This window comes from Heloderma suspectum, chromosome 2 (assembly GCF_057233095.1).
Source record: "Heloderma suspectum isolate Gila_16-S chromosome 2, 16-S_ref, whole genome shotgun sequence".
Classification (NCBI taxonomy): domain Eukaryota; kingdom Metazoa; phylum Chordata; class Lepidosauria; order Squamata; family Helodermatidae; genus Heloderma; species Heloderma suspectum.
Genome location: NC_139459.1, coordinates 36218268 through 36235922, shown reverse-complemented (window position 1 = coordinate 36235922; position 17655 = coordinate 36218268). Strand labels below are relative to the sequence as shown.

Below are 17655 nucleotides of genomic sequence, written 5' to 3'. Positions count from 1 at the left end.
TAGTCTGTCTAGTATATAAAGGCACTTTGTTAGAGGAATAGGAAATCATTCTCCCCTCTCATTTCAACAATGAGCAGTGATTCAGCAACAGACAAACATACACCCTCAGAGAAATGTGATGTACCAGCTATCTAACATCTCGGAACAATCTTTATAAGACCAGAGTAATGAATATAATTAAATACTTATAATGGTGATTTTGCTAATACTCTATGGTATCATTGGTCATTATTAAATCTTAGGACACAAATGTTTTCTTGAAATAGTTTAAATATTTGGGAAGTCTGTTACTTATTCACATGATAGAGCAGCACAGTTTTATGCATGGGAATGAGAACTGAAATAATATTTGGAAATAAAGAAAAAACAAAATGAACTAACAAACTTTAATATTAAAGGATTATCAGGAAGATATTGGAAATGTGGTGAATAATACATTTGACTCTGTAGTCTGACCCAGCAGTTGGGGCAACAGTTGCAGTGAAAACGTTGCCTCAGCATCTGGCTTCGAGCCCTGTGCCTGTACCAATACTACATACAGACATCCATCAGATTTTTCCACTCTTCTTCATTCTACAGTCAGGGCCAGAAATATTGGAACAAGGATAATTGTTTTGGCAATTGGCCTCTGCACGCCACCACATTAAAGTTGAAAGGAAACATACCCAGATGGGTGCGAAGTCAGGACTTTCAGCTGTAATTCAAGGGGGTTGACAAAAGTGGGGCACTAACTGTTCAGGAAGGACAGCCAGTGGCATACACGCACCCCCATCGTTGGTGGCTCATAAGTAATTGAACAAACCAACATCATTTCAAACTTAAGGATTGCCTTGAATACCTGGATGAAAATCCTTTGCCGTCAATGACTGCCTGAAGTCCGGAACCCATGGACGTGACCAAATGCTGAGTTTCCTCCCTTGAGATGCTTTGCCAGGCCTTTCCTGCAGCTGCCTTCAGCTGCTGCTTGTTTGTGGGTCTTTCTGCCTTCAGTCTTGTCTTCAGTAAGTGAAAATCATGCTCTATTGGGTTGAGATCAGGTGACTGACTTGGCCATTGAAGAACATCCCACTTCTTTGCCTTGAGAAACCCTTGGGTAGCTTTTGCTGTATGTTTTGGGTCATTATCCATCTGCAATATGAAGCGGCATCCTATCAGTTTGGCAGCATTCGGCTGAATCTGAGCAGAAAGTATAGCCCTGTACACTTCAGAATTCATCCTGCTGCTTTTATCAGCAGTCAGGTCATCAATAAACACCAGTGACCCATTGGTTCCATTGGCAGCCATACATGCCCTTGCCATAACACTGCCTCCACCATGTTTGACAGATGGTGTGGCATGCTTTGGATCATGAGCTGTCCTTTTCCTTCTCCATACTTTTCTCTTCCCATCATTCTGGTACAAGTTAATCTTGGTTTCATCAGTCCAAAGAATCTTATTCCAGAACTGGGCAGGCTTTTTTAGGTGTTTGCTGGCAAAGGCTAATCTGACATTTCTGTTCTTGAGCATTACCAGTGGTTTGCACCTTGTTGTGAGGCCTCTGTATTTACATTCATGAAGCCGTCTCTTGACTGTAGATGTTGACAATGACATGCCTACCTCCTCAAGAGTGTTCTTGAACTGGCTTGATGTTGTGAAAGGGTTCCTCTTCACCATGAGCAGAATTCTGCGGTCATCCACTTTAGTTGTCTTCCGTGGTCTTCCAGGCCTTTTGCTGTTGCTGAGCTTGCCAGTTAATGCCTTCTTTTTCAGGATGTTCCAAACTGTTGTGTTGGCCACTCCCAATGTTTTTGCTGTCTCTCTGATGGGTTTATTTTGTTTCCTCAGCCTAATGATGGTCTCCGTCACTCGCATGGACACTTCTTTGGACCTCATGTTGGGAGTTCCAGTGAAAAGCTACCAAATGCAAATGTAACACTCAGAACCACCTCCAGGCCTTTTATCTGCTTGAATGGCCATGGGGTCCCCAGGAAACAGGCCACACCTGGCCATGCAGCTGCTTGTCAGCCATTCGTTCCATTACTTATGAGCCACCAACGATGGGTGTATGCCACTGGCTGTCCTTCCTGAATGGTTAGTGCCCCACTTTTGTCAACCCCCTTGAATTACAGCTGAAAGTCCTGACTTTGCTCCCATCTGGGTGTGTTTCCTTTCAACTTCAATGTGGTGGTGTGCAGAGGCAAACTGCCCAAACAGTTATCCTTGTTCCAATATTTCTGGCCGTGACTGTATATCATGGGTGCAGAACCATTTTTCAACCAGGGGGACGGGGGATTTTTTTGAAGTCTACTGTATGGAGGATCATTGAGTTTTTGTTTCTGGGTGGAGCCACAGTATGTTACCAGCTGAAACTCCCCCCCCCCCCCGCCAAACCACCACATTGCTTCCTCACTGCAATTAGGCTCAATGGGAACCTAATTGAAAACCTAATTGCAGGGCGGATTTTGTAGCATGTGGGGAGTGTTAACCCTTTCTTCTCCAGCTGCCCCTCCCCCCTGCCATATTGTCTCTGTGCTGCAATTAGACTTTAAAAAGTTTCCATTGACACCTAAGTTCTGTGGTGGTGGGGCCAAAGAGAGGGGGCTGTGGGCTGCTGCTTTGCCATGTATCATCTATGTATATATCTATGTCTACCTATTTAAAGCCTACTCCAAAATTTCAATAAATAAACAAATCCAACTTTGCGAAGCTACATTGCCAAAATACTGGAATACATTGGAAGTTCACAAAAGCAAGACATTGATAGTGAGCAAATTCAAGTTGACCTTCTTGATGTTAATTCACCAGCATTTATTAACAGAACAAGTAATAATGTGATAAAAATATGATCTCAGTTGGCAAATAATGTGCTGAATTTTTTCTAATTATTTGATCAGTTAGAACAATTTCTAACAGTCTACAATAGTCTTCACCAAGTGGGTGCCCTTCAGATGTGTTGGAGTACAACTCTTATCATCCCCAGCCAACATGGCAAACATTTGTATTCCAACATATCTGGAGGGCATCAGGTTGTGGAAGGCTGGTCCGTGGTGTGGCAGGTGCTCAGCACTAGGATATACATCATTTCCATCCCTTTTTTTATACTTGGGAAAGAGAAATTCAGATTTCTTTTGGTGAAGATAGTAAAACATTACTTTCTCATTCAGGAATAGAAGTATAATTTTAGAAATAGTCAATGCCCCAATGTCAGAGAAGCTGCATAAAATGCAATAGGTGTGGATCCTTTAGGATCTGAAGCAATAACTTTTAACAGGGCTGGCCCAAAACATTTTGCTACCTGAACCCTCCTCCCCATTTCATGTATAGAAGCCATCTGAACAGGTAGTTGAATCTGGACTGGCAGGTGACCGACAATGGGTAGTGTCATCCACCACACCTGAGGGTAACAAGCTAGTCTAGTGGGTGCAAAATAGTCTGTGTGGCGCACACACACTACTCTGTCCTCCAAAAGAGAGGAATGGCCAAGGGACTCAGGAAGAACAGCTGGTGGGCTGTCACTTCTGGCCCTCCCCCCACCGTCTGCCATTTGGGGCAATTGCCTCACTGTGCCTAATGGTAGGACCAGCCCTGGGTTTTAGGGATGATAGGAACGTGTGTTTATGGAAGACAACAACATCCACAGTGAACACTATTTGCAATTTATGCTTCAGTAGTTCTCATTGTCAAAGAGGCAAATTACTGCTTAAATTTAATAGAGTCTCGTGTCTTTGGCAGGGGGGAACTGCTGTAGAGACAAAAGCAGGAAATGAATCTGTGGCTCTCCATAGCTTTCTCCAGCATGTGCAATTTATTATTACCGATCCTAGTCTGAGTATTTACTACTTTTAAGATAGCATATTTTTTGTCTAGTGGTTGTTGTTGTTTTTCCATTGTTGATAAGGAACTATTTGATGGTTCCTCTGCTCTGACAAGAATGTAAAATAACACAACTTGCTTATTTGGGGGGTGGGGGTGTTCTTACCATCTGATAGTCTTAAAAGCATCTCAGATATAGTGGTAGCTCTAAGTTCCATTTCCCAGTTCTACGTTTTAAATGTTTCTCCACAAAGTTGTCATTTTTATTTAAGAAAAGCTTTAGCATTAGTTACTGCATTACCTTGGCTGGCAGTAAAAAAAAAAGCAAAGAAAAAAAAAGCTATGAAACAAGAGTGTAGTAGTACTCTTTGCTTAACCATTAGTGTATTGGGATGTAAATGAAGCCTAAATGTTAATTAATTACTAAGTATTTATACATTAACATTTGGACCCAGAAAATGATATAAAAGATGTGTTGTAGTTCTGTTGCTGAAACTAAATAGATCTAGGTAAAAACAGTACCTAGATAGGGTCTCAGATCATATGGGAGCACTTCTAAGATTCCTGAAGAAAGGCTGGGACACATGTATAATAAATACATTTTCATAAAGAAAGTGAAGACTGAGGACGCACCCCCCCCTTATTTTCACATTTGGAAAAAAAAACCACATATGTCCAAATGGTATCAAAATGCGTAAAAGGGAGGGAGAAATTCTATGTTTGTATTCTGATTTGTGATACAGAACATTTTAGGGGAAGCAGTCTTTTCCCCTTCTCGGTCTCTTTTGATCGTTGATCTGGGTGACCCCATGCTCAGGCTTTCTTTACTTCATTTGGCATGGATGGGCTTTTTTTTTGCCTTTTTTTTTTTAAGTATAGCTCTCATTTGGGAACCTCAGGCAGTTCCACTTCACTAATCTGTGATCTAATGAGCAGTAATGTGGGGTTACAGTGAACATTTTGTTTGCTTTGATGGGAGGATGGCTAGACAGAGTGGGAGAGAAGTAGTGTCTGTGGAGAAAGGAGATGAAGAGTGATTGAACAGTGTGAAAAAGACTTGTTAGACCATGGTAGTAAGCCTGATTTATTTCACAACAAGTCAAGAAAGAACAACGTATAACTACAGTTCAATTGCAAGGCTTAAAACCTTTCTATTCCAAAAGTATTCTGATTTCTGATACTTCTAAACTTGGTGATTGTGCTTGTGAAAAAATCCTATACCATACTTAGCATCACAGTTTTTTAAAAGCATATAAGGCATTTTAGAAGATTTACTTTAAATATAAACAAAGGTTTTGTAAAGTACTCTAATGGTTGTCTATTTATCCAACAACTTGGGTATAAGAGAGAGACCAAGCACGAATCTATTTTACGTTGAGGTCTGTCATCATGTACCTATGCTGATTATAGATATGTAGCAAGGCACCTTATGTAACCACCATTTTTATTACCTTTTATTTTCTGCTTTAGAACTGTATTGGAAATAGTGTTGAAAACTTTGGTGTGAGGGGAGATGAGGTGATGTGGGCATATACTTTTAATCAGTTGCACTGATAGACTAAGTTGTAGCAAACTCGGACATTATTTCTGGCCCAGCTGTCATTCATAAAAATGAAAGTGCAGTCTCTTAAGCTACATTATTGTTGTGCACTGAGGCATTAGGTAGAAAAACAAATGGGTGCTCTTAAACAGTAAAGCACGCTTTGTTTTTGTATTCTTCTATAGTTTAGCTAATTGAGTCTTGCTCCTACTGGATCTCAAGACCAGCTTCCATACATACCTTAGAGACTGCATTAGCATTAACTGAGCTGTTAATGAAGATATGTCAGGCCCAACCTCTCTGCAAACCATCTGGCTATCATTCTTTTTCCATATTTGAGGAAAGATAATTCCCACCTTGCTTTTGTATTAGATTGTTATATATTAACTAAGTTTGGACTGTTCAGTTGGTTGTATAACTTCATTGTAACGCTTAATTTGAAGCAGGATATCTTTATTGAATTGAGGACTTCGCTTTATTTGTATTTGTTGACAATACATGTTTGCAGTTATTTTCTAATGTGACGCTATATTTTGATATATATTTGATGTTCATTGTGAGCAGTTCTGAGGATGTTCTACAGTGGACAAGTGACATACACATACACTAAAAGCAAAAATGCTATTAAAGAAGAAATATATTTTACTTAAATCTGAGTGTAAATGGCAGAGGTGTTCTATCAAATGTCCATATCAGATTTATCTATCCTATATGTTCTAGTTTGTATGCTGCTGGGACTTATGGGAGAGAACACAGATTAGTAGTAGAGCATATGCTTTGCACTCTAGTTAAAAGGAACTCAGGTAGCTGGGCTGGGAAAGACCTTTGCCTGACATTCTGGATGGAGAGTCTCTGCCAGTCAGACTAGACAATACTGGGCTAGATGGAAAAATAGCCTGACCTGGTATAAAACTGCTTCCTATGTACCATGTGTTTGTATTTGGTGCACTGAGTGTTATAAATTGCTTGAACTATTTTCTGCTGCATTTCTAACAGTTTGCAGTTATAGGAGTAACATAACTTTATACCTCACTGACTTGGTACAAATTTATTGCATTCACATTAGGCAATGCACACTTCGTTGCTATTTAGGAATTAATCTTTTGGCAGTCTTCTGCTTAGTTTGTAGCACCTGTTTGAGGTTGCATTGGTAAGTTAACAAGTGGCACGTCAGTTCTAGCAGTTTGTCTTGTTCGTACTTATAGAACTAGAGGGAGATATTTTTTACATTTGAGAATCTGTGTAATCTATACTGAGATGCAACTGCCACTGAAATTAGAAAAGCGCAAACATCCCTATGTCTGGCTCAAAAACACTGTTTTTGTTAGCATTCTCTTTAAGTGCTCTGAGAGCTTTTTCCAAGTACTTGAAAAGGCTATTTACAACACTCACATGCACCCTGATTTGAATAGGTATTGGGGGCAAATGCTCACCACACAGTGCAGTTTTCCAGGAATAGTCTTCCCCTATGCAACATGCTGGAAATGTCATTTCCATCCGTTTGCATGGGGAGTAATTTGGAGGAGAGTTGATTGGGGTGGGACAGCCCTGTTCCCATCAGAGACCCTTTTGCCCCAATGATCACTTGCAAGGCACAGTGTGAGCTTCTGCTCCCCAGCAGATGTTTTCCTACCAGCTGTCTTTTAAAGCAGCCCCTGTGAAAGCTAGTGAGAAGCAATTTCCATAAGGTCTCTTTGAAGCATTGCATCCAGGGTGGAGGATATGAGCAGAATCAAGGCAGGGAGCCTGCATGAGGTGAGCTGTGCTTGATTCTGCTTGCAACCGAGTGCTTACACAGTTGGAATGCCCCTGCTTTGAGTTTTTTCCCCAATTCTAATTTGAAATTACATAAAACTGTGCAAACAAGCCTATCTGTATTTATCAGGCAGAGCTTAAAAAGGTGTAAAGGTGTCCCCAACCAGTCGTGTCTGACTCTAGGGTGCAGTGCTCATCCCCGTTTCTAAGCCGAAGAGCCAGCACTGTCCGAAGACGCTTCCATGGTCATGTGGCCGGCATGACTGAACACCGAGGTGCACGGAACGCTGTTACCTTTCCCGCCAAGGCGGTACCTATTTATCTACTTGCAATTTCTTGCTTTCAAACTGCTAGGTTGGCAGAAGCTGGGACTGAAGACGGGAGCTCACTCCGTCACGCAGCACTCGGGTCTCGAACTGCTGACCTGCCGACCTTCCAGTCTGCAGTTCAGCGTCTTAACCACTAAGCCACCGCGGCCCTCAGGCAGAGCTTAGTTTTTGTATAATCAGGTTGAACATTAGATAAGAACATGTTGACAATGGAACCAATTGCCAGGGTGGGGGAGGAAAATTTCCCTTGCTGGAGGTCTTCAAGCAGAGGCTGGACAGCCATCTGTTGGGAATGCATTAACTCTGGATTTCTTGCATTGAGCAGGGGATTGGAGTAGGCAAGGCTTCTCCAACACTATGATTCTATGATCAGTAGTTCAGGTTGCAGTGAAATATTATATAGCTTCCCTGAAACTATTGAAGGGTGTGAAATTTCATAAGGATCAGGGTTTGACCCCTATTGTTGAATGGGTTCCTCTTTTCCCACTTATCAAAGGAAGTTACAGTGTGAACTTAATGCTTCTAATTAAACCTGAATAGTACTAATAACTTGAGTACCAGGGGAACACATACAGGAGTCTGGGATATTTACCAGACTTATATTCCCAGTCATTGTGTTGCCTGAGCTGCCCCTAACTTCCATTTCTTTTGGTATCCAATCTTACTTCATGGAACATTTCCTACCCTGTGGCATTTTGCTGGCTTTATAGGCTACTTTCTGGCCACACCTTTTCCCTTGAGGCTTGCTTGCTGTCTGCTTCAATAGATACCTGCACCATTTTTACGCTGTTAGAAATAGCTGGAAACTATCCAGTGAAAGTATGAAAGCTTAATTACAGTGTTGGCCAGACATCACAGAACTGGGTATAAGAACATGAGGGCTATGCTCCTTGCTTCACTGGTACCTATGAAAAGGGGTGAAATTCCTTCTATATGCTACACCTTGCACTACATGAATACCAAATGTAAATTTTTATTTGATGTCAACTAGTGAATGTGATGCCCAGCTGATAAATTAATATTTCTCACTCTTCAGACAAAGGGTCAAAATGTTTTCTTATATTAAGACATGAAAAGGGTGTATCATCTGCCAGTACAATTGTTTTTCATTACCTCACTGTTGTGGGCCTTTTTCGATGTGGGGTTATGAAGTCTAAATTAGGCCCTATTATTTATTATTTATTACATTTCTATACCGCCCCATAGCTGAAGCTCTCTGGGCAGTTCACAACATTTTTGTGTGCTCTGTGTGTGGTTCACAAAAATAGTAAAAGTTGAGCTTAGGCCTAGTAGTAGAAGATGGCACAGTTGAACTTAATGGAGGGTTCTAATCTACTCAAAGTGACTGCTACTGAGAAATGAAGGGAGGAGACGTTGAGTGCATCTCTGCCCCACGATGTAATAGAAAAAAGGAAGAATCTTATAATATCAAGCTGGTGGGAGCAAACAATGGGGAAAGGGCTTGGGAAATGTACAGGAGGGGAAGAGTTGAAAGAAAAGAAGGAGGGAAGTGACAGAAGTACCAGGAGATAGGAAGGGGTTTGGTTGTGAAAGATCTGTTTTTGACCCCTGGTGACTAAAGGTCTGTGAAGGCCCCTGACAAAACAATAGGCTATAGATCTGATGCAAAAAGACCTTTGCTGGTTGTAGTTTTTCTGAGGAAGAAAGAAGTTTGTGGTCAAATTCCATGCATTCCCATTCCTATTGTCTGTGCAGATTTAAGATAGTTTCACTTTAGTATTCTATGGTCCCTGTCCTATGAGTGTTCTTTTAATTTTAAGAGCACACATGCAGTTGAAGTTACTATTGGAAAGTTGCTAGAATGTATACTCTGTTACCTCTCTTTTCTTTGTTCTCGGTTGCTGGGTTTTAAAAATTATCTGGCATTTACAAAACTTTAATTAAAAATTATTTTAAAAAAAGATTCTAATTTACATTAGGTTGCAATCATACACCTAAAATATTTTTTCCCTTTTGGAGCTAGTAGACTTTTTCCTTTGTAAAAACCTGTTTCATTTCTACATAATTTAGGAAAATGTTAATTCAGGGTTTGTGATGATATATTTGTACAGTTCTAGTGGGAAAATACTTTGGTTATTATGCAATGGAAATACCACCTCTGCACTTTAATTAGGACTTCTAAGAAAATCTGACTGCACAATCTGACATGTTTCCTGAGAAGCAAGTCCCACTGTCTTCAGTGGGGCTTACTCACTAGTAAATGTGTTTAGCATTGTAGCCTATTTAATAAACAAAAAATCTGTGGTTTACAAAAAAAAAAAGAAATTAAGGCTATACACCTTTCCACCAAGCACTAAAATGCAGGGAAATTCTGAGCTAAGGCCACATCCTCCCTAAGGAGGCAAAAAGTTCAAGTGAAGTTCTCATTTTCCCAAAGCAGATAAACTAGGGCTGTGCAGGGACACCCTGATCCGACTCCGAAGCCGCTTTGCGGCTTCCGAAGCGGGCCTGATTCAGTTCGGGCAGATTCAGGGGGACTGTGTTTAGGGACTGCTTAAAAGATTGTTGTACTGGAATTCAGAAACCCTGGTTAATTTGTGTGGTTCTTTGCATGTGCCAACTTTATCTTCACAACAACCCTGTGAGGTAGGTTAGGCTGAGAGTCCATGAGTCGCTTTTAACAGAGGAAGATTTTAAATTATTTTTGCTTTTTGTTTTAAACTGCTTTTTCTCCCTTAAACTTTCACCATTCTGTGAAATTTTCAGGGTATGTAAAACCAGTACTTCTTTATGAACACCTGTAGATTTCAGAAAGATTGCTCAAACTGTTTCGATTCTGTGTGACGCTCAGAACAACCCCGTGTCACCTCTTACAAGGATAGAAGTCTTGTTTTATTGACCACCTTAACTATAGACACCATGACAGTGGTAGCTATAATCTAACCACTGTACCTTGCTCCATTCAGTAGAACTGAAGGAGTCTTCCCAGCTTTTATCAAGTTCTGTTTGGAGGGCTGTTTGTAGGGTTGACACTGCAGGGAAATCAGAGCATGAGGAGAATCCTCTTCATATGCCAGTATCCCAGCAGAATCAGGGAGAGGGGCGCCCCACCACACCACATTTCTCAGTCGATTCAGCCACGCCACCAGCACACCAAACAGCGTAATCTTCTCTTTGTCCTTCTTAGCCACTGACAATAGGAGATAAACTGCAGGTCCCCCCCCCCCTCAACATTCTAAATCAGCAGTGATGGGGGAGGGAGGGAGGGAGGGAGGGAGAGAGAGCAGCACTAAGCATCCTGTGCTTATGGTTAATCCCATTGACTATCATTACATGTAAAAAACCTTATTTTAAAGACTAAATAAAATGGAGCTTTGGGAAAAATAGTTTTCCATAAATAGTTTTCTCTCTTTAAAAATTTTCTTATCTCTTCAGGAAGAATAGTCGCCAATGTTTGTTTTTTTCTCAATTTTTGACAGAGGGAGAGGGGTTTTTGTTTTTGCTTTTTGTCTTTAAACTGCTCTTTCTCCTGAAAAAATTCACCGGTTGTCCTGAAATTTTCAACGTATGTACACTTTTTTCTTGCACCTGAAAATTTAAGAAAGATCAATCTAACTTTCACTTTTATAATGGTTAGAATGACCTAACAGAGCGGAATGCTCAATTTATTCATTGGCATTAATATTACCGTAGAGATTTTGGAGGAATCTTTTTGTGGGGTGGAGCTCGATGAGTTTTTGTCAGCTTTACCCCCCATTCTGTCTTCCTCCAGCTGGCCCAACTTGGGATGCGACGAGTTGGGTAAGCTGTCAGTTTTTTTGCATTTTTTTATTCCCCAAATAGCCATTTGTGCAAAAATGCGCTGTAGATAGCACCATTTGCACAAAATTGTGGCCATATTTGGTGTAATCTGTTCAAATTGCGCTTGCAATTTGTGCAGATTATGCCATTTACAGCTGCAATTTTGTGCAAATTGTGCTATTTATGGCCACATTTTTGTGCAATTGGCTATTTGTGCACATTTAAAAAAACCTGAAAAGTTCCAGAATTTCAGGAACAAATGTGAGACGAGTCAGGGGCATCTCAGGGATCCGTCAGGCCACAAAAGGGCCAGATTTCCCTGCGATGGACATCCCTACATTACCATCACTGTGATGGTAATAATCCACTGTATTAATCCACAATAATACATCACCATTACTGTGATGGTAATAATGTGCATTTGTAATCCATTACCGCCCAAATAATGCTTGAGTAACTGAGGTGGTGAGCAATGCTTATTGGTATTTCTAAATCTCATTTAAAATGGCAGGTTGGTCCCCATCATGGGCACTTTAAATGGATTGCCAAACTTGGTGCTGAATTAAAATGAATGTTTTAGTCAGGGAATGGACCATCCAAAGGGAACTTTGAGAAATACTGGGTAAGCGGAATTCTCAGGGCTGTTCACATAATCACCTGCCTAAAATAGGGTGTTTGGAAAGTGCCTACAGACTAACTGGATGCATATGAGATTTTGTGGATTGAAGTGCTTAGTTGAGTGACTCCTAGGGTTAGAGGGACTGGGAACTAATGTTGAGCTCCTTAACTTGCTGTAGTCAACTGCCTTTTTTTGAAATTGTCTTCTGGTGCATCTGTTTCTAACTAGAAAAGATGTGCAAGAAGCAGATATTTCTTGCCTCTGTGTGAAATGCATTTGTGACAAGTAACTAACTGTGTCATGCCAGTTCACTCTCAGAGGTCTGACTTGTTTAGTTCTCCATCCTGGTAATACATGGAATTGTGGCACTCCTCCTTGGGAAAACAGCTGACTCCTGGTGGTTTTTCATGGAAGTCTTGGTCTCCTATTAATTCCTGTACTAATTATAGGTAAAGCAGAAGATTCAGTCTTAGAAATATAAACCTATGCACTTGAAAAACCTTATTCTTTTATAGTTCAGAGCCCAACTGTGTTATAAGAGTCTCTCTTTCCTACTTGTTCTGAAATATTTACATGCCAAGTCTTCAGGAGATTTTTCAAAAGCCTCTTAGCGTAAGAAAGAACCGCTAGAAAAGAAAATGCAGGAGCTAACAGAGCTTGCATTCCAAGTTGGAATCTATATACTATTTTATATGCTGTTTATGCTTTTCTTTTGTCTTCTGTTTTCTGTTCTTTTGTGTTAAAGTCATTAGACATGACTTCCAGCTTTCCAGTTTTATTGTTCCATAAAGGAGTGTTTAAAAAGCAATTAATAGCATACAGAAATCTAGTGCAACACAATTCAAAACATAAGGTTAGCAGCAGCTCCCTGAAAGAATGGAAGGTTTTGTTCGCATGTATCATAGTAACTACTTTTAAAAAGACAACACAAAGACCACCATAGCAGCAAATCAAAGCCCCTGGGAGCAAGCTGAGTGTTGCTGAAAGCTTTAGTAGAGTTGTCCTTCAAACCTTGAAGCCTTACAAAATAAGATGTGATTTAGTATAGAAGCCTGCTTTCCTGCTATAATTTATGCTGGGACATTGGCTGTAGAAAATAAATTTATTTTTCATCAAACAATGTTATGCTGTTGACAGTATAATTAACCAGGATGTGTCAAGTTTAGATGAAATATAAAACACACACAATATATAACCTCTAGTAGAATATTTAATACAGCTAATTTTACAAACTTTTCAAATGTAGTACAAAAAAGGCATATTTTAACTACTAATTAATTGCTCTTTCCTGTTTTTAAGTGTGTGTGTGTGTGTGTACACATATATGCTCACAGTCTATCTTTGGCAGGAAATCAAAATAAAAGTGCGGTGTGATCCTGGGTGTAATCAAGAGGTGAGACATTGACCTGATTAGCACAATCAAAAAAAGCCATGACACTATTTCCATAATAACTTCCTGGACACGGCTTGTGTCGTCCAAACCTGGGCAGCATAGAATCATAGAATAGTAGGGTTGGAAGGGGCCTACAAGACCACTGAGTCCAACCCCCTGCTCAATGCAGGAATCCAAGTCAGAGCATCCCTGACAGATGGCTGTCCAGCCTCGTCTTAAATGCCTCCAGTGTGGGAGAGCCCACTACCTCCCTAGGTAATTGATTCCATTGCCGTATTGCTCTAACAGTCAGGACGTTTTTCCTGATGTTCAGCCAGAATCTGGCTTCCTTTAACTTGAGCCCTTTATTCCGTGTTCTGCACTCTGGGATGATCAAGAAGAGATCCTGGCCTTCCTCTCTGTGACAACCTTTCAAGTACTTGAAGAACACTATCATATCTCCCCTCAGTCTTCTCTACTCAAGGCTAAACATGCCCAGTTCTTTCAGTCTCTCTTCACAGGGCTTTGTTTCCAGTCCCCTAATCATCTTTGTTGCCCTCCTCTGAACCCTCTCCAGCTTGTCTGCATCCTTCTTAAAGTGCGGTGCCCAGAACTGGACACAGTACTCCAGATGAGGCCTAACCAGTGCTGAGTAAAGGAGAACTAGTACTTCCCAGGATTTGGAAGCTATGCTTTTATGAATAGCATTTGCCTTTTTTGCAGCCACATCACATTGTTGGTTCATATTCAGCTTGTGATCGACAACAATTTCAAGATCCTTCTCGCTTGTAGTGTTGTTGAGCCAAGTATCCCCCATCTTGTAACTGTGCATTTGGTTTCTTTTTCCTAGGTGCAGAACTTGGCATTTATCCCTATTAAATGTCATTCTGTTGATTACTGTTGTTTGGGTTATTGGAGGGAAACAATCCTCCAGTAACCCAACAGCCCGGCTCAGGTTGACTCAGCCTTCCATCCTTCCGAGGTCGGTAAAATGAGTACCCAGGTTGCTGGGGGAAAGGTTGTCACGACTGGGGAAGGCAATGGCAAACCACCCCACTATAGTCTGCCATGAAAATGCCAGCGAAAGTGGCATCCCTCTAGGAGTCAGCAATGAGTCGGTGCTTGCACAGGAGGAACCTTTCCTTTTTTCCCCCTCCAACAAGCTATACTGCGTGGGTTCAGAAGACATGAAAAGCTGCACCTGGGCAGTGATCATGGAAATCGTGCCCCGCATGCCATGGTGGTGTATTTAAATAAGCAAACTGTCCTACAGCCAAGAAAATTCTAGCTTGCTATAACAGTATTGTGTCATCTGAAAAAGTTACATATTTGTTACATTTCTACTGTCCAATAGCTGAAGCTGCCTTATATTACTTGTTCTATATTTGTATTAGAGTAACCTGGGGCCTGGCAGGGCATGCCAGCAGCAGGGAGCAAGGCATGATCCCAGGCCCTCACAGCATGCGTTTGATCAAATGCTCATGTGGGTCTTGTGTAATTTTGTAGATGTATAAGGTTAAACTGCAGTAAAATTACAGAAACATTATTATACTGGATAATGTGAGCAGCTAGCCAGGTTAGGGAGTAGACCAAGGTCCACAGTCCAAGTCAGTATAATTTCTAATTCATCCACCTTATTATTCTTATAATTCTTATGCAACAATGTGTACTTTTGGAAGAACAGCTTTTAAGACTATGATGGTATAATATTCAGTTGAGAGATGACTTCGAGTGGAGGTGAAGGAAGAGTTGCTGGATGATTTGCAGTAGATCAGCAAGAATGTCTGACTCCCAGTTGTTTGACAATAGCAACAACAAAAAGCCCTAAGTCCCCACAAACCTCCTAAATTAGGTTGTTAAAATCCCTGGTCAGTTGTAGATCAGATGTAGATTTGGCTAGCTTCAGTAGGCAGATCTTGGGGGTTCTAGTAAAAAACAACAACAAAGTAGTCCCTTCAGGTTACTAAAATGTTTACATTTATTATTTCCATCCTATTCATCCCATTCCTGAGTCTTAGTTGACATTTTAAATAAAATTGGCACTCATTGTAGACCAACTGTATCATTATAATCAGCCCTTATATTTAACTTACTTTTTCAAGGTAGGTTCACACTTTCATGAGATATTTGTGACAAACATCTACATTTGCTGAGCTCTGTGTTGTTGTTTTTAATCTTCATTTTTGTTCAAGATTTGTTTGTAGGCAGCCATTTATATTATGTTTGAGTGACTGACCTTACAAGAATGTAACTGTCTGCTAAGATATGTTTGTACATGCGCCAGGCAAGAAAATTTGTCTAGCACTAGGCCTTCAGATCTTTGCACTGCTTTCAAATTTCAACAAATTCATTTACTGTAGGAGAGAGTGAGTTTGTTTCATGGGCTGAACCAACTATGGGATTACCTAAAGGAACAGAGTAATAAAAACAAAACTTGAAATATCACTTTACACTCTTTTGAAATAATAAAAGGGGTGTTAACAAGATTGATGCAAGCTGTAGCTGACAAAAGCTACCCATGGATTATTTTACAATTTATTAGCTGGATTCCCTTAGCGAAGGTTATGTTGCTATAGGTAATCATAACATTAGTTTATATTCTATGCTTTCTACCAGTCTGCCGTCAAGTTAGTAGTTTCCCAAAAGTTCAGCTACCAGTCCTGTGGGGAACTTAGGAAAATCTTTAGAAAGGAAACAAGTATTAGGTAGCATTCAGATGTGGCTTAGATGATTTACGAGAGGATAAATAAATAATATAAATAGTGTCAGGTACACTTTACCTCCTTGTTCATTGCTTTTGGATTACAAGGAATTAATGAGAAACATTGATAGTTTTGTGGAAAACAATATACCATTATTTGCAAGATGGTGGCTTGGATTATAAGAACATAAGTGAAGTTGCACTTTCACAGTGCAGCTTTCCTGCTGCAGCCCTGTGTGCTTCCCCTCCTCCAAAGCCACCCTGGACAGTCAGGGGATCCTCAGTAACAGCTATCAATATAACATGGGGGCTGCAGCTGTGGGAGGAGTTGGAATTGGAGCCCCCTCTTACATGAACATAAGTGCCTTTGACATGCTAAGGTTCTGCTGGATCCAAGCTGCCAGAAATTAATTGAAAATGTCTGAATTGAATGAATGTGAAGAATGAAAGAATTTAAAATGGGGTTTGAGGCAGATGACAGAAATATTTTGTTTAAGGAAGAAACAAAAAGACTTATCGCTCATAGGAACACAGAGAGCTATCTTATTCTGAGTATTAGCCCATGTTGCCCAGTTTTGTCTACTCTGAGGACTTTCCCATTATCTGCTATCTGACTTTTTTTAACTAGCTACGCAAGGCTTTGAATCTGAGACCTTCTGCCTGAAAAACATATGCTGTACTACTGAGCTGCAGGCTCTTCTCAAAGGAAAGTGCCCCTACCCACTGAACCATCAGATCCACAAAGTCATAATGTCTGCCCTATGAAAATATTGTGGATTCTTTCCTTAGATGCAATAAAAGGGAAGGGATACATAGCTCAATCCAGTAACTCAGTCTTGAACTCTAATGGCTTAGGATCACATATCTAAAGGACTGTCTCCTCCCATGTGAATCTGCTGAAGCATTAAGATGGAGGGGCTCTACTCTGTGTCTCAGCATCAGAGATACAGTTGGGTGGGATGAGCGAGAGGGATTTCTCAGTGGCTATGCTTAGGCTTCCACGTCTATTTGCCCACCTTTAACTTCCTGCTAATGTGACCAGTTTAACTTTCAATGCATTTTGTCTTTGTCTCCCTTTCAGCTCTGTCCTGCAAAACAGTAGTTAAAATCATATGGTAAGAAGAGTTTGTTGTAATATTCATGTAATAATTATTGGCAGTTTATATTCTATTTTACTAGAGATAACATTGCTTGGTACCAACCAAGCCTTCCATATACTGCATGGATTTACCTCTTCAGTTATACAAATGTGTTTTGATCCTAGATTTCAGCATGTATCAATGAAGGATTAGAATTGCTTTTAAATTATGAATGCTGTTGTGTCTGTTGCAAGAGATTCAAAATTCTTCCTGTTTATACAGCCATGGGCAATTTGAGCAATATGTTTTGTCACCTGTTTGTTCTCTTAAGAAGATCTGGAACGATGATGAAGAAATATATTTAAAAAATTACTTTGAGGCCTTAACATCTTCAGAATAAATGTACATATTGTTAGTGACAGATTGCTAAATTTGGCTGTAGACACTTAATTGTATTTCTTGCCAAAAGTAATCCAGATGTGCATAATTTATCCTGTTGCCATATGTGCACTGACGTGTTTTTCTATAATTAACTGTCTGTTTTAGTATTGTTAAACAGCTAAATGTTTATCAAAAATCCTTTGGAGTAGTATTTTATTTAATGCTATGTAAAGTCCCATATTCTAAATTAGATGAGAGGGAAAAAATTCTGTGTGAGAATTTTCAGGAGGCAAAAGGGCTAGAAAATACAGAGTAAGCCAGATCT

General features: G+C 40.3%; 1 protein-coding gene across 14 annotated transcripts in view; it reads left to right on the top strand.

Moving 5' to 3' along the window:
- ARL15 (ARF like GTPase 15) overlaps positions 1-17655 on the top strand; it is a 447774-nt gene that overhangs the window by 324758 nt on the left and 105361 nt on the right. For 3 of the 14 annotated variants that reach the window (XM_084833216.1, XM_084833213.1, XM_084833214.1), the window contains one exon: positions 1825-2070. The exons of 8 other annotated variants lie outside the window; for them this stretch is intronic. In XM_084833216.1, the coding sequence (XP_084689342.1) occupies positions 1825-2067 (243 nt within the window). In that variant the 3' untranslated portion in view covers positions 2068-2070. Of the gene's footprint in view, positions 1-1824 lie in introns of all 14 variants that reach the window. 3 more of the 14 variants (XM_084833219.1, XM_084833212.1, XM_084833223.1) reach the window with 2 other exon arrangements.